Source organism: Oncorhynchus keta, unplaced genomic scaffold (genome assembly GCF_023373465.1).
Source record: "Oncorhynchus keta strain PuntledgeMale-10-30-2019 unplaced genomic scaffold, Oket_V2 Un_scaffold_984_pilon_pilon, whole genome shotgun sequence".
Lineage (NCBI taxonomy): Eukaryota > Metazoa > Chordata > Actinopteri > Salmoniformes > Salmonidae > Oncorhynchus > Oncorhynchus keta.
Window position 1 is genome coordinate 276,474 of NW_026291019.1, and position 21,552 is coordinate 298,025.

The 21,552-nt window shown below is 38.9% G+C and overlaps 1 protein-coding gene and 1 long non-coding RNA gene across 26 annotated transcripts in view; one reads left to right on the top strand and one right to left on the bottom strand.

The window, feature by feature from the left end:
- Positions 1 to 3,144: 3,144 nt before the first annotated feature.
- LOC127929717 (B-cell receptor CD22-like) overlaps positions 3,145 to 21,552 on the top strand; it is a 38,215-nt gene continuing 19,807 nt past the window's right edge. The window contains exons 1-10 of one of the 25 annotated variants that reach the window (XM_052517875.1): positions 6,338 to 6,421; positions 7,969 to 8,130; positions 8,884 to 9,284; positions 10,406 to 10,744; positions 10,827 to 11,069; positions 11,348 to 11,611; positions 11,944 to 12,034; positions 12,198 to 12,237; positions 12,353 to 12,433; positions 12,514 to 12,660. In XM_052517875.1, coding sequence (XP_052373835.1) covers positions 9,056 to 9,284; positions 10,406 to 10,744; positions 10,827 to 11,069; positions 11,348 to 11,611; positions 11,944 to 12,034; positions 12,198 to 12,237; positions 12,353 to 12,433; positions 12,514 to 12,594 — 1,368 coding nt within the window. In that variant the 5' untranslated portion in view covers positions 6,338 to 6,421; positions 7,969 to 8,130; positions 8,884 to 9,055 and the 3' untranslated portion in view covers positions 12,595 to 12,660. Of the gene's footprint in view, positions 3,223 to 3,485; positions 3,834 to 3,953; positions 4,050 to 4,138; positions 4,210 to 4,236; positions 4,315 to 4,592; positions 4,637 to 4,809; positions 4,952 to 5,291; positions 5,529 to 5,601; positions 5,691 to 5,715; positions 5,799 to 6,174; positions 6,263 to 6,337; positions 6,530 to 7,351; positions 7,444 to 7,771; positions 7,915 to 7,940; positions 8,131 to 8,200; positions 8,293 to 8,507; positions 8,563 to 8,883; positions 9,285 to 9,408; positions 10,745 to 10,826; positions 11,070 to 11,347; positions 11,612 to 11,943; positions 12,035 to 12,197; positions 12,238 to 12,352; positions 12,434 to 12,513; positions 12,661 to 21,552 lie in introns of those variants that run through there. The other 24 variants (XM_052517874.1, XM_052517853.1, XM_052517856.1 and 21 more) reach the window with 24 other exon arrangements.
- LOC127929724 (uncharacterized) overlaps positions 12,621 to 21,552 on the bottom strand; it is a 54,404-nt gene continuing 45,472 nt past the window's right edge. The window contains exon 3 of the long non-coding RNA XR_008135883.1: positions 12,621 to 12,747. This is a non-coding gene — a long non-coding RNA (uncharacterized LOC127929724). The remainder of the gene's footprint in view (positions 12,748 to 21,552) is intronic.

A 21,552-nucleotide genomic window follows, 5' to 3' on the forward strand; every position in this document is an offset into this window, starting at 1 on the left:
CAAACATGCACGCACACACGCACACACACACTGAGTTGGAACTTGCCAGAGTCTTTCCCGGTAGATCAGACGTTGTATGGGTGTGTACGTGTGTGTGCCTACGTGTGTGTGCCTGCGTGTGTGTGTTTAAATGTGTGTGTGCGTGTGTGTGTTTTTGCGTGTGTGTGTGTGTGTTTGTGCTTGCGTCTCTGTGTGTGTGTGTGGTATGGGTATGTTGCTCCCTAGACTACTGCATGAGAACTCTAATGTAAGTGGTCCAACAGATTTACTCGGTGGTAAAGGTCTGGATGGACTATTTCTACATTGATCTCATTTCTTTGGTTCTTTGGGAATATGGTTTAAACTGCTACTGGTGTCTGGAGCTCTACCCCTCTACCCTATCAGACGCTCAGAATTCCATCCAGCTCAACCCTGATTGGCCAAAGGGATACTTCTTCAAGGGGAGTGCACTGATGGGGATGAAGGTCAGTGTCTGAGCTTGCTACTGTGAATATGGAAATTGCTGATTGTGTGTGTGTGTGTGTCGGTCTGTCTTCCCCCTCTCCCCACTCCTTCTATCTCCCCATCCTTTCCTCCCTTCACTCTCTCACTTCATCTCCTCGACCTCCCCTCCCCTCAGTTTTCCTTAAATGGCCTTCTGAATAGGAATGGACCAGGGTTTGAGGCTGCGCTACTGATGTCCACCTGACAGCACTGTAGAGATCACAATGGTGAGTTAGACATCTCTGCATGATACACAGAGTTAAGAGCCTTCAGTTTAGAGCTTCAGTTTAGAGCTTTAAATAGTTTCACCATCGTTCAACACAGAGAGGAAAGTACAACGATTCAACTCATTTCTGGCAGGAAAGGAAAAACAAGCTTTGTTATTGGTTCCATTGTACTTTTGGGACAATGCTATTGGTCCCATTGCATGTATTTGGACTGTGCCTGCGGTTTGTCCTCCGGTCCAGGGGGTGGAGCTGGAGAGCACCAGGCTGGTGATCAGGTACCCAGACAGCTAGATGCAGAGAACCCCTCCCTCTCCTCAGAGGACCAACTCTATAGGCTTCAACACCTCCTCAGCCTCCCAGTACACCTCCACAGGGTAAAGACATCCGTCTGTCATTCAACACATCATTATGAGTTATTCTAAAGTGTTACCAATCAACTCATATTAACTGTTGAAATGTACAAAGTGTTGGAAGGAGGAAGCAGGAGCTCAGGTGCAGGTGTTTGTGTTTTCATACTGTTTGTGTGTCTCTCTCCCAGGACCAGGAGGATGGCTCCCATCAATGGTGACGAGTGTTTCTTCTGGAGGACCACTGGCTGTTTCTATGGTGACGAGTGTTTCTTCAAACACAAGCCTGATCAGAGAGGGAGAGACAGGAAACCCTGACAACCCTTACAACCCTGAACACCACGTACCGTCCGGATATGACAGAGTAAGGAAGAAGAGAAGGAATAACAGAATAATGAATATGAAGATTGAGGAAGGGGAGGAGGGACCGTGTAGCTACCTGAAAAGAGAACAGGAAGCTTGGCGAGAATGGAGCTGTTGGGAGGGTGTCACCGCTTTTGTAGTCCTCTGACACACAGCACAGACAGTACACTGGACACACAGTAGGAGTAAGTGTCAATCAAAGTGAAGAGGAGTGCTCCTCTGATTTCCTTCCCCCGCCCCCTCGGCCTGAGCTGTGAAACATGTTTGGTTATTGATGTTAGATGATGGAGATGATGTCATCATTAGAATCTTGAGGGGGTTGTTGCCCAGGCCAACGCCTCTACAACAACCATGTTGTAGACACTAAAGGGGGTCAGTGCAGGGTCTTTGATACAGCTGATGAGGAGTGTACATTAAATGGGTTAGTAGAATAGAATGAATAGAACGACATCATGGAACTGACCAAATGGAACTTTGACCTGTTCCATGTAGAACTCAGAGGGACAAGGCAACACATTCTAATATATTATAAACATTCCATATAGAATAGTCAACATATTGTTAACATGGTGCTGTATTTAAATGAAAGTGGAAATGGGGGACATTTTGTCCATTATAGAAATGTAGGACCCATTTTACTACATTAACTTCCCTTTTCTGATGTGCTGGTCTGGTCGTCATGCATGTTAATGACTTAAAGAGGAAGGAAAGGACAGTTCTGTCTCAGCTACTTTAAATATGTATCAACCACAGAACTGACACTTACTAGCAGTTCCCACACACTACCAGTAAGTTGACTCACTGTACAATACCTCTCCCCTTCACTTCACTCTGTAACTACTCTTGACATTATCTGGAAAAATAGTTTTTGGTAATTTGTTTTTAGTCATAAGTCATATTATTGAGGGTAATGTATCATTTTACTTGTTGTTATGTTTTGAGCTGTGTTTTGGTTGTTACATCAGGGCCAGTATTCATAAAGTGTCTCAGTGTAGGAGTGTTGATCTACATAGTGATGAGATGATTAACCAGGGTAAACAAGACAAGCAAACAAACATTGTAACTTTGCCGTGTGCGTGTGTGTGTGTGTGTGTGTGTGTGTGTGTGTGTGTGTGTGTGTGTGTGTGTGTGTGTGTGTGTGTGTGTGTGTGTGTGTGTGTGTGTGTGTGTGTGTGTGTGTGTGTGTGTGTGTGTGTTGCTGTTTATGTGTGTGTGTGCTGTGAGGATAGGTGCTGTCATTGAACCTGGTGGTCAGTCTTTAGGCTGCTGTACAGCTTGATGGACTGTAGAGGATTGAACATTTATCCTCCTATATTTGGGTTCTGAGAATAAAACAGATTCAGAACAATCAATGTAGAAATATGTGTTTACAGTAATACAGACCTGTTCAATAAGTGGTTGTTGTTGTTTATAATGATGATGATGGTGGTGATGACGATGATGATGGTGGTGACTATTGTATCCATTAGGAAGTTATTTTTGCATTAAATAGACAGATGTAGACAGACATGCAACACATCACACACATTACATACATAGTGATATAGACTTACAGACAGACAATATTAACATAGACAACCATATAGCACATTACAACACAACACAATATGAGCCTGGTTCATTTTCAGTAATGAGGCCCTGTACCCCATTTACAGTTTATACTTCAAAGTATCAGGTGGAGTTATTCACCAGCTATAGAGTGAGTTGTTGTTTATGTTTCTAAGACTGCAGGGTGGGAGATGCAACAATGTCCTTGAGAACAGCAGGAAGTGTGTTGGTGGTCTTTCTCTGGTCTGTGACAGGTATGGTCTCATTCTTATCTTTTAGTTGCCCGGTTTGTCAAACTACAGATATTTCTAAAAGCACAACCATTTTTTATGTCTCCACTTCCCTTTAAATAGTTGTCTTTCACACCTCACTGAGTGAATCTTATCTGTGGTTTCCATTCACACTCAACCAAAGAGCATTAATGTCTCAACTCAGCAACTATGGAACAAAGTTTTAGCGTGAGTCAAAAGACCTTGAACTTAATGTAACGTCCTTGTGATGTCTAACTGTGTTTCAGTGGTACTGGGTCAGGATGGCTGGAGTGTTAGATACACCACTCAGAGTATCTGTACCTTGAAGGGGTCACCAGTGGAGATGTCCTGCTCTTACACATATCCCAGTTGGCATAAAGTCACAACAACCTTCTGGTTCATCAAAAAGTATGATGTGGAGAATTATGTGAGTCTGTTAGATGACCCAGACAACAAAGGTCGTGTGACGTACCGTAGTTATAAGATGAATGGACACACCCTGAGAATCACAGACCTGAGAGAAAGTGACTCAGCTGAGTACAAGTTCAGATTTATAACAGATCAGACTGGAGGGAAATATTGTGGCTATCCTGGAGTCACTCTGTCTGTTACAGGTACAGTGATATTATATATAGTGTTGATGTGTTTAGTCACTCTGTCTGTTACAGGTACAGTGATATTATATATAGTGTTGATGTGTTTAGTCACTCTGTCTGTTACAGATACAGTGATATTATATATAGTGTTGATCTGTTTAATCACTCTGTCTGTTACAGGTACAGTGATATTATATATAGTGTTGATCTGTTTAATCACTCTGTCTGTTACAGGTACAGTGATATTATATATAGTGTTGATCTGTTTAATCACTGTCTGTTACAGGTACAGTGATATTATATATAGTGTTGATCTGTTTAGTCACTCTGTCTGTTACAGGTACAGTGATATTATATATAGTGTTGATCTGTTTAATCACTCTGTCTGTTACAGGTACAGTGATATTATATATATTGTTGTGTTTAATCACTCTGTCTGTTACAGGTACAGTGATATTATATATAGTGTTGATCTGTTTAATCACTCTGTCTGTTACAGGTACAGTGATATTATATATAGTGTTGATCTGTTTAATCACTGTCTGTTACAGGTACAGTGATATTATATATAGTGTTGATCTGTTTAGTCACTCTGTCTGTTACAGGTACAGTGATATTATATATAGTGTTGATCTGTTTAGTCACTCTGTCTGTTACAGGTACAGTGATATTATATATAGTGTTGATCTGTTTAGTCACTCTGTCTGTTACAGGTACAGTGATATTATATATAGTGTTGATCTGTTTAGTCACTCTGTCTGTTACAGGTACAGTGATATTATATATAGTGTTGATCTGTTTAATCACTCTGTCTGTTACAGGTACAGTGATATTATATATAGTGTTGTGTTTAATCACTCTGTCTGTTACAGGTACAGTGATATTATATATAGTGTTGATGTGTTTAATCACTCTGTCTGTTACAGGTACAGTGATATTATATATAGTGTTGTGTTTAATCACTCTGTCTGTTACAGGTACAGTGATATTATATATAGTGTTGATGTGTTTAATCACTCTGTCTGTTACAGGTACAGTGATATTATATATAGTGTTGTGTTTAATCACTCTGTCTGTTACAGGTACAGTGATATTATATATAGTGTTGATCTGTTTAATCACTCTGTCTGTTACAGGTACAGTGATATTATATATAGTGTTGATCTGTTTAATCACTGTCTGTTACAGGTACAGTGATATTATATATAGTGTTGTGTTTAATCACTCTGTCTGTTACAGGTACAGTGATATTATATATAGTGTTGTGTTTAATCACTCTGTCTGTTACAGGTACAGTGATATTATATATAGTGTTGTGTTTAATCACTCTGTCTGTTACAGGTACAGTGATATTATATATAGTGTTGATCTGTTTAGTCACTCTGTCTGTTACAGGTACAGTGATATTATATATAGTGTTGATGTGTTTAATCACTCTGTCTGTTACAGGTACAGTGATATTATATATAGTGTTGTGTTTAATCACTCTGTCTGTTACAGGTACAGTGATATTATATATAGTGTTGATGTGTTTAATCACTCTGTCTGTTACAGGTACAGTGATATTATATATAGTGTTGTGTTTAATCACTCTGTCTGTTACAGGTACAGTGATATTATATATAGTGTTGATGTGTTTAATCACTCTGTCTGTTACAGGTACAGTGATATTATATATAGTGTTGATCTGTTTAATCACTCTGTCTGTTACAGGTACAGTGATATTATATATAGTGTTGATGTGTTTAATCACTCTGTCTGTTACAGGTACAGTGATATTATATATAGTGTTGATGTGTTTAATCACTCTGTCTGTTACAGGTACAGTGATATTATATATAGTGTTGATCTGTTTAATCACTCTGTCTGTTACAGGTACAGTGATATTATATATAGTGTTGATGTGTTTAATCACTCTGTCTGTTACAGGTACAGTGATATTATATATAGTGTTGATCTGTTTAATCACTCTGTCTGTTACAGGTACAGTGATATTATATATAGTGTTGATCTGTTTAATCACTGTCTGTTACAGGTACAGTGATATTATACAGTGATATTATATATAGTGTTGATGTGTTTAATCACTCTGTCTGTTACAGGTACAGTGATATTATATATAGTGTTGATCTGTTTAATCACTGTCTGTTACAGGTACAGTGATATTATACAGTGATATTATATATAGTGTTGATGTGTTTAATCACTCTGTCTGTTACAGGTACAGTGATATTATATATAGTGTTGATGTGTTTAATCACTCTGTCTGTTACAGGTACAGTGATATTATACAGTGATATTATATATAGTGTTGTGTTTAATCACTCTGTCTGTTACAGGTACAGTGATATTATATATAGTGTTGATGTGTTTAATCACTCTGTCTGTTACAGGTACAGTGATATTATATATAGTGTTGATCTGTTTAATCACTCTGTCTGTTACAGGTACAGTGATATTATATATAGTGTTGATGTGTTTAATCACTCTGTCTGTTACAGGTACAGTGATATTATATATAGTGTTGATGTGTTTAATCACTCTGTCTGTTACAGGTACAGTGATATTATATATAGTGTTGTGTTTAATCACTCTGTCTGTTACAGGTACAGTGATATTATATATAGTGTTGATGTGTTTAATCACTCTGTCTGTTACAGGTACAGTGATATTATATATAGTGTTGATCTGTTTAATCACTCTGTCTGTTACAGGTACAGTGATATTATATATAGTGTTGTTGTGTTTAATCACTCTGTCTGTTACAGGTACAGTGATATTATATATAGTGTTGATCTGTTTAATCACTGTCTGTTACAGGTACAGTGATATTATACAGTGATATTATATATAGTGTTGATGTGTTTAATCACTCTGTCTGTTACAGGTACAGTGATATTATATATAGTGTTGATGTGTTTAATCACTCTGTCTGTTACAGGTACAGTGATATTATACAGTGATATTATATATAGTGTTGATGTGTTTAATCACTCTGTCTGTTACAGGTACAGTGATATTATATATAGTGTTGATGTGTTTAATCACTCTGTCTGTTACAGGTACAGTGATATTATATATAGTGTTGATGTGTTTAATCACTCTGTCTGTTACAGGTACAGTGATATTATATATAGTGTTGTTGTGTTTAATCACTCTGTCTGTTACAGGTACAGTGATATTATATATAGTGTTGTTGTGTTTAATCACTCTGTCTGTTACAGGTACAGTGATATTATATATAGTGTTGATGTGTTTAATCACTCTGTCTGTTACAGATACAGTGATATTATATATAGTGTTGATGTGTTTAATCACTCTGTCTGTTACAGGTACAGTGATATTATACAGTGATATTATATATAGTGTTGATGTGTTTAATCACTCTGTCTGTTACAGGTACAGTGATATTATACAGTGATATTATATATAGTATTGATCTGTTTAATCACTCTGTCTGTTACAGGTACAGTGATATTATATATAGTATTGATGTGTTTAATCACTCTGTCTGTTACAGGTACAGTGATATTATATATAGTGTTGATGTGTTTAATCACTCTGTCTGTTACAGGTACAGTGATATTATATATAGTGTTGATCTGTTTAATCACTCTGTCTGTTACAGGTACAGTGATATTATATATAGTGTTGATGTGTTTAATCACTCTGTCTGTTACAGGTACAGTGATATTATACAGTGATATTATATATAGTGTTGATGTGTTTAATCACTCTGTCTGTTACAGGTACAGTGATATTATACAGTGATATTATATATAGTGTTGATGTGTTTAATCACTCTGTCTGTTACAGGTACAGTGATATTATACAGTGATATTATATATAGTGTTGATGTGTTTAATCACTCTGTCTGTTGCAGGTACAGTGATATTATATATAGTATTGATGTGTTTAATCACTCTGTCTGTTACAGGTACAGTGATATTATATATAGTGTTGATGTGTTTAATCACTCTGTCTGTTACAGGTACAGTGATATTATATATAGTGTTGATCTGTTTAATCACTCTGTCTGTTACAGGTACAGTGATATTATATATAGTGTTGATCTGTTTAATCACTCTGTCTGTTACAGGTACAGTGATATTATATATAGTGTTGATGTGTTTAATCACTCTGTCTGTTACAGGTACAGTGATATTATATATAGTGTTGATCTGTTTAATCACTCTGTCTGTTACAGGTACAGTGATATTATATATAGTATTGATCTGTTTAATCACTCTGTCTGTTACAGGTACAGTGATATTATATATAGTGTTGATCTGTTTAATCACTCTGTCTGTTACAGGTACAGTGATATTATATATAGTATTTATCTGTTTAATCACTCTGTCTGTTACAGGTACAGTGATATTATATATAGTGTTGATGTGTTTAATCACTCTGTCTGTTACAGGTACAGTGATATTATATATAGTGTTGATCTGTTTAATCACTCTGTCTGTTACAGGTACAGTGATATTATATATAGTGTTGATCTGTTTAATCACTCTGTCTGTTGCAGGTACAGTGATATTATATATAGTATTGATCTGTTTAATCACTCTGTCTGTTACAGGTACAGTGATATTATATATAGTGTTGATCTGTTTAATCACTCTGTCTGTTGCAGGTACAGTGATATTATATATAGTGTTGATCTGTTTAATCACTCTGTCTGTTGCAGGTACAGTGATATTATATATAGTGTTGATCTGTTTAATCACTCTGTCTGTTACAGGTACAGTGATATTATATATAGTGTTGATCTGTTTAGTCACTCTGTCTGTTACAGGTACAGTGATATTATATATAGTATTGATCTGTTTAATCACTCTGTCTGTTACAGGTACAGTGATATTATATATAGTGTTGATGTGTTTAATCACTATGTCTGTTACAGGTACAGTGATATTATATATAGTGTTGATGTGTTTAATCACTCTGTCTGTTACAGGTACAGTGATATTATATATAGTGTGGATCTGTTTAATCACTCTGTCTGTTACAGGTACAGTGATATTATATATAGTGTTGTGTTTAATCACTCTGTCTGTTACAGGTACAATAAACATTGTCTATAATCCTAATCTGTTTAAGTGGTTCTGGAAAATTGTCTTGATTTGTACAGAAATAATATAATTAATATGAATGTATGGTATAATAGGAATGCCTGAATTGATGATTTGAGAACGTCCACTCCTGCCTCATTTGAACTAGACAACAGGTCATTGATGGTTTTAATGTTATCTACTCCAGACCTGCAGGTGAAGGTGACCACTACATGGTGGTCAATGACACTGACCTGTAGCACCACCTGTACTCTGACTGGTAACCCCACCTACATCTGGTACAGGAACAGTAAGATTGTACAAAAGGACCCCTCCCCCTCGTACACAATCCACTTTAAAACTGAAGACAGCTTCTACTGTGCTGTAAAAGGCATCAATTCTCCTGCAGTGTGTGAGTGTGACTAATACACTTTTTAAAGTCTGTCAAAATCCTCCAATACATCACTGGTCAGTGTTGAGGTTTAGTGAAACAGACATGAGATAGAGCTACTATTCCATTTAGATTAATGGTGGTTGATGTTGAGTGAAACAGACATGAGATAGAGCTACTATTCCATTTAGATTAATGGTGGTTGATGTTTAGTGAAACAGACATGAGATAGAGCTACTATTCCATTTAGATTAATGGTGGTTGATGTTTAGTGAAACAGACATGAGATAGAGCTACTATTCCATTTAGATTAATGGTGGTTGATGTTTAGTGAAACAGACATGAGATAGAGCTACTATTCCATTTAGATTAATGGTGGTTGATGTTTAGTGAAACAGACATGAGATAGAGCTACTATTCCATTTAGATTAATGGTGGTTGATGTTTAGTGAAACAGACATGAGATAGAGCTACTATTCCATTTAGATTAATGGTGGTTGATGTTTAGTGAAACAGACATGAGATAGAGCTACTATTCCATTTAGATTAATGGTGGTTGATGTTTAGTGAAACAGACATGAGATAGAGCTACTATTCCATTTAGATTAATGGTGGTTGATGTTTAGTGAAACAGACATGAGATAGAGCTACTATTCCATTTAGATTAATGGTGGTTGATGTTTAGTGAAACAGACATGAGATAGAGCTACTATTCCATTTAGATTAATGGTGGTTGATGTTTAGTGAAACAGACATGAGATAGAGCTACTATTCCATTTAGATTAATGGTGGTTGATGTTTAGTGAAACAGACATGAGATAGAGCTACTATTCCATTTAGATTAATGGTGGTTGATGTTTAGTGAAACAGACATGAGATAGAGCTACTATTCCATTTAGATTAATGGTGGTTGATGTTTAGTGAAACAGACATGAGATAGAGCTACTATTCCATTTAGATTAATGGTGGTTGATGTTTAGTGAAACAGACATGAGATAGAGCTACTATTCCATTTAGATTAATGGTGGTTGATGTTTAGTGAAACAGACATGAGATAGAGCTACTATTCCATTTAGATTAATGGTGGTTGATTTTACAGTTCTAAATACTGACACCATTTGAAAAATGTACTTGTGTTTCAGCTGTTGAGGGTCACAGTTATTTCCACGTGACTTACACCCATCAGAAGATCTGTACCTTGAAGGGGACATCAGTGGACATATCCTGCTCTTATACATTTCCCAGTGGTCATACAGTCTCTGAAACAATCTGGTATACAAAAGGAAAACTTAATGAGGCGCCTCAAATCCTGAGCCCGGGGTATGGAGGTCGTGTGGAGTACCTTGGAAATATGCAGAGTGACTCCATCCTGAGAATCACAGACCTGAGAGAGGAGGATTCAGCTGAGTATAAGTTTAGATTCATAACAGATCAGACAACCTGGGAGCCCACCTTCCCTGGAACAACTCTGACTGTCACAGGTAACACTGCAGGTCACATCCTATCAATACTGCAAACGATTACTTTATGACGTACTCAGTGTTTTAATCCTCTTTCATTTAGGTCTGCAGGTGAAGGTGACTCCTGCCACTGTGACAGAGGGACAGAAGGTGACACTGACCTGTAGCACCACCTGTACTCTGGGTGACAACCCCACCTACGTTTGGTACAAGAATGGACATGTAACCAACCAATCTACCAGTCTGTTCCTAAACCCAGTCAGCAGTGAAGATGCAGGCAGATACTCCTGTTCTGTAGAAGGACATGAGGATCTCCCCTCTGATGAAGAAACTCTCACTGTCACATGTGAGGATGTGTGATACATCTCCAGTTGTATTCTTTTAATAACATCTTCTCTCATCTATTCTATCCATTATTTCAATATATGTCCAAGTTCCATGATTGTACTCATCTCATTACTGTAGTAACTACAAGTACTTCACAAACACTGTATTGTTACATTATTGTCTAAGTTATACATATTTATATGAATATTTAATTTATTTTAATCATAAATCCAAGTTCCATGATGCTCCTCATGTAAAGCTCTATGTATGAACAATGTGTTACATATTGTCCACCAGACGGCCCAAAGAAAACCTCAGTGTCAGTCAGTCCCTCTGGTGAAATAGTGGAGGGCAGTTCAGTGACTCTGACCTGCAGCAGTGATGCCAACCCACCTGTGGACAAATACACCTGGTACAAGAAGAACGTAACCTCACCAAAAGCATCAGGACAGAGTTACAGCATCACTAACATCATCTCTGAGGACAGAGGAGAATACTACTGTGAGGCCCAGAATAGAAGAGGATCTATGAACTCTACATCTCTGATGATCATTGTAGCAGGTAAAGTTACATCTTCAATACTTCAATACAAAACTACATGTTTCAATCTAATGTTAATACTTTTAATATGGCTTTTTATCATTAAACATTGAGTGTACAAAACATTAAGAACACCTGTTCTTTCCATGACATAGACAGACTGACCAGGTGAATCCAGGTGAAGCTTTGATCCCCATTTGATGTCACTTGTTAGGAAGGTGTTCCTAATGTTTGGTATAGTGGCTGATTATAGTATAAATGTCCATTGTTAGTGTATATTCATTGTCAGTTCATAGGAACACCATTACAGTCCTGTATTACCATGTACTCATGTCATCCATATTTTATTATAGGGAAACAAACATCAGTTCTGACTGCAGCTGTAGGAATCATAGTGGTTGTTCTGGTTCTCATCCTCTGTCTCTCTGGACTCATGTGGTTCAGGTGACAGAATTTTTTCAAATGTTTTATAAATTCCCATTAGCACTCTGATTTGTTGTGAATGCATTAATATATTAATTTATTCATGTGCAAAACTGTATTAGTAACATATAAACTTCCACTAGTGGTCACTAGAGAGCAGAATTCACTCTGTCCCACTTTACAGGAGATCCACAGCAGGAAGTGATGCCACAACAGGGATACAGGTGACTATATCAGTTACACCTCCACCTCCACACCTGGTGACATTAATTTACTATGTCATGACAGTCTCTCTCATACTATTTTCACTCTTACCGTGACAACTCTCTCTCTCCACAGAGTGTCCATCCTGATCCTAACAGTGACACGTACACAGCTTTGAACATGAAGACCAGGTCACCAGAGTATGACACCCTGGCAGTAAGTGTGTTTAATGTGTGTGTGTCTACAAAAATGTTACGGAGTGGTGTGTAATGTGCTCATTCAGTGTCTTATTTCAGAATGTGAGGGACTCCCCCACTGTCACAATCCCTCAGATAGATGCTGATGCCTCTGATTATGAGAACTACAACCCGTCCTGAAGAGAACCACCACAGAACCTGGACTAAACTGAAACACCACAGAACCTTGAGTGAAGAAAACCACCACAGAACATTGAGTGAAGAGAACCACCACAGAACCTGGACTGAAGAGAACCACAACAGAACTTGGACTGAAGAGAACCACCACAGAACCTGGACTGAAGAGAACCACAACAGAACCTGGACTGAAGAGAACCACCACAGAACATGACTGAAGAGAACCACCACAGAACCTGGACTGAAGAGCAACAGCATGAAACCAAAGCTAGGCCTCACAATGCTATTCTCTTACTATCATTATGCTTTCTTATCTATTAGGTTTTCCAGACAATGACCTTTAACCTTTGAGTGAATGCTGGAATTTAGATTGTTATCTTAATGATAAATACAGTATGTATATAGATGATAAATACAGTTTGTATATAGATGATAAATGGGATAGATTATGCTTCTGCTATTTTTCTATAATATTTTGCCATTTCCAGATTTGATTACATTTCATGTAGAAATATGTTGAACTATTCATTAGCTCTGCTCCTTCAGGTGTTTAGTAAGCCCACCACATGCTAGGTAATGCTAGTATCAACATGCCACCCAACACAGCTGAAACTATAGTAAGCCCACCACATGCTAGGTAATGCTAGTATCAACATGCCATCCAACACAGCAGAAACTATAGTAAGACCACCACATGCTAGGTAATGCTAGTATCAACATGCCACCCAACACAGCAGAAACTATAGTAAGACCACCACATGCTAGGTAATGCTAGTATCAACATGCCATCCAACACAGCAGAAACTATAGTAAGCCCACCACATGCTAGGTAATGCTAGTATCAACATGCCACCCAACACATCAGAAACTATAGTAAGACCACCACATGCTAGGTAATGCTAGTATCAACATGCCATCCAACACAGCTGAAACTATAGTAAGACCACCACATGCTAGGTAATGCTACTATCAACATGCCATCCAACACAGCTGAAACTATAGTAAGACCACCACATGCTAGGTAATGCTAGTATCAACATGCCACCCAACACATCAGAAACTATAGTAAGACCACCACATGCTAGGTAATGCTAGTATCAACATGCCATCCAACACAGCTGAAACTATAGTAAGCCCACCACATGCTAGGTAATGCTAGTATCAACATGCCATCCAACACAGCTGAAACTATAGTAAGCCCATCACATGCTAGGTAATGCTAGTATCAACATCCCATCCAACACAGCAGAAACTATAGTAAGACCACCACATGCTAGGTAATGCTACTATCAACATGCCATCCAACACAGCTGAAACTATAGTAAGACCACCACATGCTAGGTAATGCTAGTATCAACATGCCACCCAACACATCAGAAACTATAGTAAGACCACCACATGCTAGGTAATGCTAGTATCAACATGCCATCCAACACAGCTGAAACTATAGTAAGCCCACCACATGCTAGGTAATGCTAGTATCAACATGCCATCCAACACAGCTGAAACTATAGTAAGCCCATCACATGCTAGGTAATGCTACTATCAACATGCCATCCAACACAGCTGAAACTATAGTAAGCCCACCACATGCTAGATAATGCTAGTATCAACATGCCATCCAACACAGCTGAAACTATAGTAAGACCACCACATGCTAGGTAATGCTAGTATCAACATGCCATCCAACACAGCTGAAACTATAGTAAGCCCACCACATGCTAGATAATGCTAGTATCAACATGCCATCCAACACAGCTGAAACTATAGTAAGACCACCACATGCTAGGTAATGCTAGTATCAACATGCCATCCAACACAGCTGAAACTATAGTAAGCCCATCACATGATAGGTAATGCTAGTATCAACATGCCATCCAACACAGCTGAAACTATAGTAAGCCCACCACATGCTAGATAATGCTACTATCAACATGCCATCCAACACAGCTGAAACTATAGTAAGACCACCACATGCTAGATAATGCTACTATCAACATGCCATCCAACACAGCTGAAACTATAGTAAGACCACCACATGCTAGGTAATGCTAGTATCAACATGCCACCCAACACAGCAGAAACTATAGTAAGACCACCACATGCTAGGTAATGCTAGTATCAACATGCCATCCAACACAGCAGAAACTATAGTAAGACCACCACATGCTAGGTAATGCTAGTATCAACATGCCACCCAACACAGCAGAAACTATAGTAAGACCACCACATGCTAGGTAATGCTAGTATCAACATGCCATCCAACACAGCAGAAACTATAGTAAGACCACCACATGCTAGGTAATGCTAGTATCAACATGCCACCCAACACAGCAGAAACTATAGTAAGACCACCACATGCCAGGTAATGCTAGTATCAACATGCCATCCAACACAGCTGAAACTATAGTAAGCCCACCACATGCTAGGTAATGCTAGTATCAACATGCCATCCAACACAGCTGAAACTATAGTAAGACCACCACATGCTAGATAATGCTACTATCAACATGCCATCCAACACAGCTGAAACTATAGTAAGCCCACCACATGCTAGGTAATGCTAGTATCAACATGCCATCCAACACAGCAGAAACTGTGCTGGGTTGTTCATGTACAGTAGGAAGCGGTCTCCTGCCTGACTGAGAAAGCAGATGTTCTGGGTTGTTCATGTACAGTAGGAAGCGGTCTCCTGCCTGACTGAGAAAGCAGTAGATGTTCTGGGTTGTTCATGTACAGTAGGAAGCGGTCTCCTGCCTGACTGAGAAAGCAGTAGATGTTCTGGGTTGTTCATGTACAGTAGGAAGCGGTCTCCTGCCTGACTGAGAAAGCAGTAGATGTTCTGGGTTGTTCATGTACAGTAGGAAGCGGTCTCCTGCCTGACTGAGAAAGCAGTAGATGTTCTGGGTTGTTCATGTACAGTAGGAAGCGGTCTCCTGCCTGACTGAGAAAGCAGTAGATGTTCTGGGTTGTTCATGTACAGTAGGAAGCGGTCTCCTGCCTGACTGAGAAAGCAGTAGATGTTCTGGGTTGTTCATGTACAGTAGGAAGCGGTCTCCTGCCTGACTGAGAAAGCAGTAGATGTTCTGGGTTGTTCATGTACAGTAGGAAGCGGTCTCCTGCCTGACTGAGAAAGCAGTAGATGTTCTGGGTTGTTCATGTACAGTAGGAAGCGGTCTCCTGCCTGACTGAGAAAGCAGATGTTCTGGGTTGTTCATGTACAGTAGGAAGCGGTCTCCTGCCTGACTGAGAAAGCAGTAGATGTTCTGGGTTGTTCATGTACAGTAGGAAGCGGTCTCCTGCCTGACTGAGAAAGCAGTAGATGTTCTGGGTTGTTCATGTACAGTAGGAAGCGGTCTCCTGCCTGACTGAGAAAGCAGTAGATGTTCTGGTCCAGTTTGGCACCACATACCTATGTGAGTCGGGGTTCTCAACTCTGACACTTATAAAACATGTACAGAAACAGTTTCAAGGCTGAGCTTGACCTCAGTGTTACACTGTTAAAAACAGAGCCCAGAATAGACCTGCTCTCATTAGGACTGTGTGGGGGTTTTCTGGTCTACAGATGTGATCAGTCCTTTTATTCCAATTCAGAATTAAAATGATTTATTGTATCTTAACAGCAACAGTTCCAACCTAGAGAGATAAGAGTTTTTTCAATGGGGGAAAATAAACATTAATAGATATTTAATGTCATTGTTATTTGTTTTTATTATATGATTGACCAGCTAGTTACAGCAGCAGAGTCAATGGAGAAAAAGGAGCCAGCGCTTAGTAGCAGCAAGCGGCAGAAGGATGTAAGAGCAGATCAGGTCAATAAGGAAGTCGTGAATGATACTAGCCTCTAATTGGTTCCATTCTCAGTTGAGGCGGGCCCTCGGGTTTCCTTTCTGAACCTGCTCCGCTTAATAAATAGCCCACTTTTCTTGTGTACTTTATCTGCTTTTGCTATTTTTCTATGGGATTTAGCCAATTCCAGATTTTTTTATAATATATAAAGTATTGGCTTGTTTTAATGACACAAAATGAATAATATTGATAAGAGCTTTTAAATAATTTTAGTCCTGGAGTTGCTCCTGATTTGTTTTAATACGTTTTACTTTGTATTGGTGTCAGATATTATTGGGCATTTTATATTTTATATTATGTCATACCATATTGTTCAGTGTCATAATATTGCTTATTTAATTATCAAATTATGAGTTATTACCTATTTTAGATACATTACATTTTCAGTTTTTTTACATTGAATATAGTACAAGTATCATGTAAATAAGCTCAAAGTTAAATAAATAGACAACAAAAAAATAAAAAATTAAAAACAAATAAATAAATTATGTTTCTTGTATTTCTGCCTATTGTACACATGATGGCGCCATTGAGCAACATAATGCATGAGTGGCTAGCCTATAGGCCAGCCAGAGATACTCCATTACTGTCAGGAGATAAACTGTAATAGATCAACAATCAGCACGTTTCATAACAAAACACACACACAAACATGCACGCACACACGCACACACACACTGAGTTGGAACTTGCCAGAGTCTTTCCCGGTAGATCAGACGTTGTATGGGTGTGTGCGTGTGTGTGCCTGCGTGTGTGTGTTTAAATGTGTGTGTGCGTGTGTGTGTTTTTGCTTGTGTGTGTGTGTGTGTGTTTTTGCTTGTGTCTCTGTGTGTGTGTGTGGTATGGGTATGTTGCTCCCTAGACTGCATGAGAACTCTAATGTAAGTGGTCCAACAGATTTACTTGGTGGTAAAGGTCTGGATGGACTATTTCTACATTGATCTCATTTCTTTGGTTCTTTGGGAATATGGTTTAAACTGCTACTGGTGTCTGGAGCTCTACCCCTCTACCCTATCAGACGCTCAGAATTCCATCCAGCTCAACCCTGATTGGCCAAAGGGATACTTCTTCAAGGGGAGTGCACTGATGGGGATGAAGGTCAGTGTCTGAGCTTGCTACTGTGAATATGGAAATTGCTGATTGTGTGTGTGTGTGTGTGTCGGTCTGTCTTCTCCCTCTCCCCACTCCTTCTATCTCCCCATCCTTTCCTCCCTTCACTCTCTCACTTCATCTCCTCTACCTCCCCTCCCCTCAGTTTTCCTTAAATGGCATTATGAATAGGAATGAACCAGGGTTTGAGGCTGCGCTACTGATGTCCACCTGACAGCACAGTAGAGATCACAATGGTGAGTTAGACATCTCTGCATGATACACAGAGTCAAGAGCCTTCAGTTTAGAGCTTCAGTTTAGAGCTTTAAATAGTTTCACCATCGTTCAACACAGAGAGGAAAGTACAACGATTCAACTCATTTCTGGCAGGAAAGGAAAAACAAGCTTTGTTATTGGTTCCATTGTACTTTTGGGACAATGCTATTGGTCCCATTGCATGTATTTGGACTGTGCCTGCGGTTTGTCCTCCGGTCCAGGGGGTTGAGCTGGAGAGAACCAGGCTGGTGATCAGGTACCCAGACAATGCAGAGAACCCCTCCCTCTCCTCAGAGGACCAACCCTATAGGCCTCAACACCTCCTCAGCCTCCCAGTACGCCTCCACAGGGTAAAGACATCCATCTGTCATTCAACACATCATTATGAGTGATTCTAAAGTGTTACCAATCAACTCATATTAACTGTTGAAATGTACAAAGTGATGGAAGGAGGAAGCAGGAGCTCAGGTGCAGGTGTTTGTGTTTTCATACTGTTTGTCTCTCTCTCTCCCAGGACCAGGAGGATGGCTCCCATCAATGGTGATGAGTGTTTCTTCTGGAGGACCACTGGCTGTTTCTATGGTGACGAGTGTTTCTTCTGGAGGACCACTGGCTGTTTCTATGGTGACGAGTGTTTCTTCAAACACAAGCCTGACCAGAGAGGGAGAGACAGGAAACCCTGACAACCCTTACAACCCTGAACACCACGTACCGTCCGGATATGACAGAGTAAGGAAGAAGAGGAAGGCTGTTGGGAGGGTGTCACCGCTTTTGTAGTCCTCTGACACACAGCACAGACAGTACACTGGACACACAGTAGGAGTAAGTGTCAATCAAAGTGAAGAGGAGTGCTCCTCTGATTTCCTTCCCCCGCCTCCTCGGCCTGAGCTGTGAAACATGTTTGATTATTGATGTTAGATGATGGAGATGATGTCATCATTAGAATCTTGAGGGGGTTGTTGCCCAGGCCAACGCCTCTACAACAACCATGTTGTAGACACTAAAGGGGGTCCGTGCAGGGTCTTTGATGCAGCTGATGAGGAGTGTACATTAAATGGGTTGGTAGAATAGAATGAATAGAATGACATCATGACCAAATGTAAATGGAACTTTGACCTGTTCCATGTAGAACTCAGAGGGACAAGACAACACATTCTAATATATTATAAACATTCCATATAGAATAGTCAACATATTGTTAACATGGTGCTGTATTTAAATGAAAGTGGAAATGGGGGACATTTTGTCCATTATAGAAATGTAGGACCCATTTTACTACATTAACTTCCCCTTTCTGATGTGCTGGTCTGGTCGTCATGCATGTTAATGTCTTAAAGAGGAAGGAGAGGACAGTTCTGTCTCAGCTACTTTAAATATGTATCAACCACAGAACTGACACTTACTAGCAGTTCCCACACACTACCAGTAAGTTGACTCACTTGTACAATACCTCTCCCCTTCACTTCACTCTGTAAGTACTCTTGACAATATCTGGAAAAATAGTTTTTGGTAATTTGTTTTTAGTAATAAGTCATATTATTGAGGGTAATGTATCATTTTACTTGTTGTTATGTTTTGAGCTGTGTTCTGGTTGTTACATCAGGTCCAGTATTCATAAAGTGTCTCAGTGTAGGAGTGTAGGAGGATCTACAAAGTGATGAGATGATTAACCAGGGTAAAAAAGACAAGCAAACAAACATTGTAACTTTGCTGTGTGTGTGTGTGTGTGTGTGTGTGTGTGTGTGTGTGTGTGTGTGTGTGTGTGTGTGTGTGTGTGTGTGTGTGTGTGTGTGTGTGTGTGTGTGTGTGTGTGTGTGTGTGTGTGTGTGTGTGTGAGTCACTTCTGTTTATCCTCACAGCTTGGGGATAGGAGTTATCATTGAAACTGGGCGTCAGTCTTTAGGCTGCTGTACAGCTTGACGGACTGTAGAGGATTGAACATTTATCCTCCTGTGTTTGAGGTTCTGAGAATAAAACAGCTTCAGAACATTCAGAAATATGTAATACAGATCTGTTCAATAAGTTGTTGATGTTGTGGTTTATAATGATGGATATGGTGATGATAATGATGACTTTTTTGTATCCATTAGATAAATAGGTTTTGCATCATGTCATCTTAAATAGACAGACATGCAACACGTCACACACAATACATACATAGTGGAATAGACTTACAGACAGACAGTATTCACATAGACAACCATATAGCACATTACATACATAGTGGAATAGACTTACAGACAGACAGTATTCACATAGACAACCATATAGCACAATACATACATAGTGGAATAGACTTACAGACAGACAGTATTCACATAGACAACCATATAGCACATTACATACATAGTGGAATAGACTTACAGACAGACAGTATTCACATAGACAACCATTTAGCACATTACATACATAGTGGAATAGACTTACAGACAGACAGTATTCACATAGACAACCATATAGCACATTACATACATAGTGGAATAGACTTACAGACAGACAGTATTCACATAGACAACCATATAGCACATTACATCCATAGTGGAATAGACTTACAGACAGACAGTATTCACATAGACAACCATATAGCACATTACATACATAGTGGAATAGACTTACAGACAGACAGTATTCACATAGACAACCATATAGCACATTACATACATAGTGGAATAGACTTACAGACAGACAGTATTCACATAGACAACCATTTAGCACATTACATACATAGTGGAATAGACTTACAGACAGACAGTATTCACATAGACAACCATATAGCACATTACATACATAGTGGAATAGACTTACAGACAGACAGTATTCACATAGACAACCATATAGCACATTACATCCATAGTGGAATAGACTTACAGACAGACAGTATTCACATAGACAACCATATAGCACATTACATACATAGTGGAATAGACTTACAGACAGACAGTATTCACATAGACAACCATATAGCACAATACATACATAGTGGAATATACTTACAGACAGACAGTGGTCCTTCTGTAGCTCAGTTGGTAGAGCATGGCGCTTGTAACGCCAGGGTAGTGGGTTCGATTCCCGGGACCACCCATACGTAGAATGTATGCACACATGACTGTAAGTCGCTTTGGATAAAAGCGTCTGCTAAATGGCATATTATTATTATTATTATTATTAACATAGACAACCATATAGCACATTACATACATAGTGGAATAGACTTACAGACAGACAGTATTCACATAGACAACCATATAGCACATTACATCCATAGTGGAATAGACTTACAGACAGACAGTATTCACATAGACAACCATATAGCACATTACATACATAGTGGAATAGACTTACAGACAGACAGTATTCACATAGACAACCATATAGCACAATACATACATAGTGGAATAGACTTACAGACAGACAGTATTAACATAGACAACCATATAGCACATTACATACATAGTGGAATAGACTTACAGACAGACAGTATTCACATAGACAACCATATAGCACATTACATACATAGTGGAATAGACTTACAGACAGACAGTATTCACATAGACAACCATATAGCACATTACATACATAGTGGAATAGACTTACAGACAGACAGTATTCACATAGACAACCATATAGCACATTACATACACAGTGGAATAGACTTACAGACAGACAGTATTCACATAGACAACCATATAGCACATTACATACATAGTGGAATAGACTTACAGACAGACAGTATTCACATAGACAACC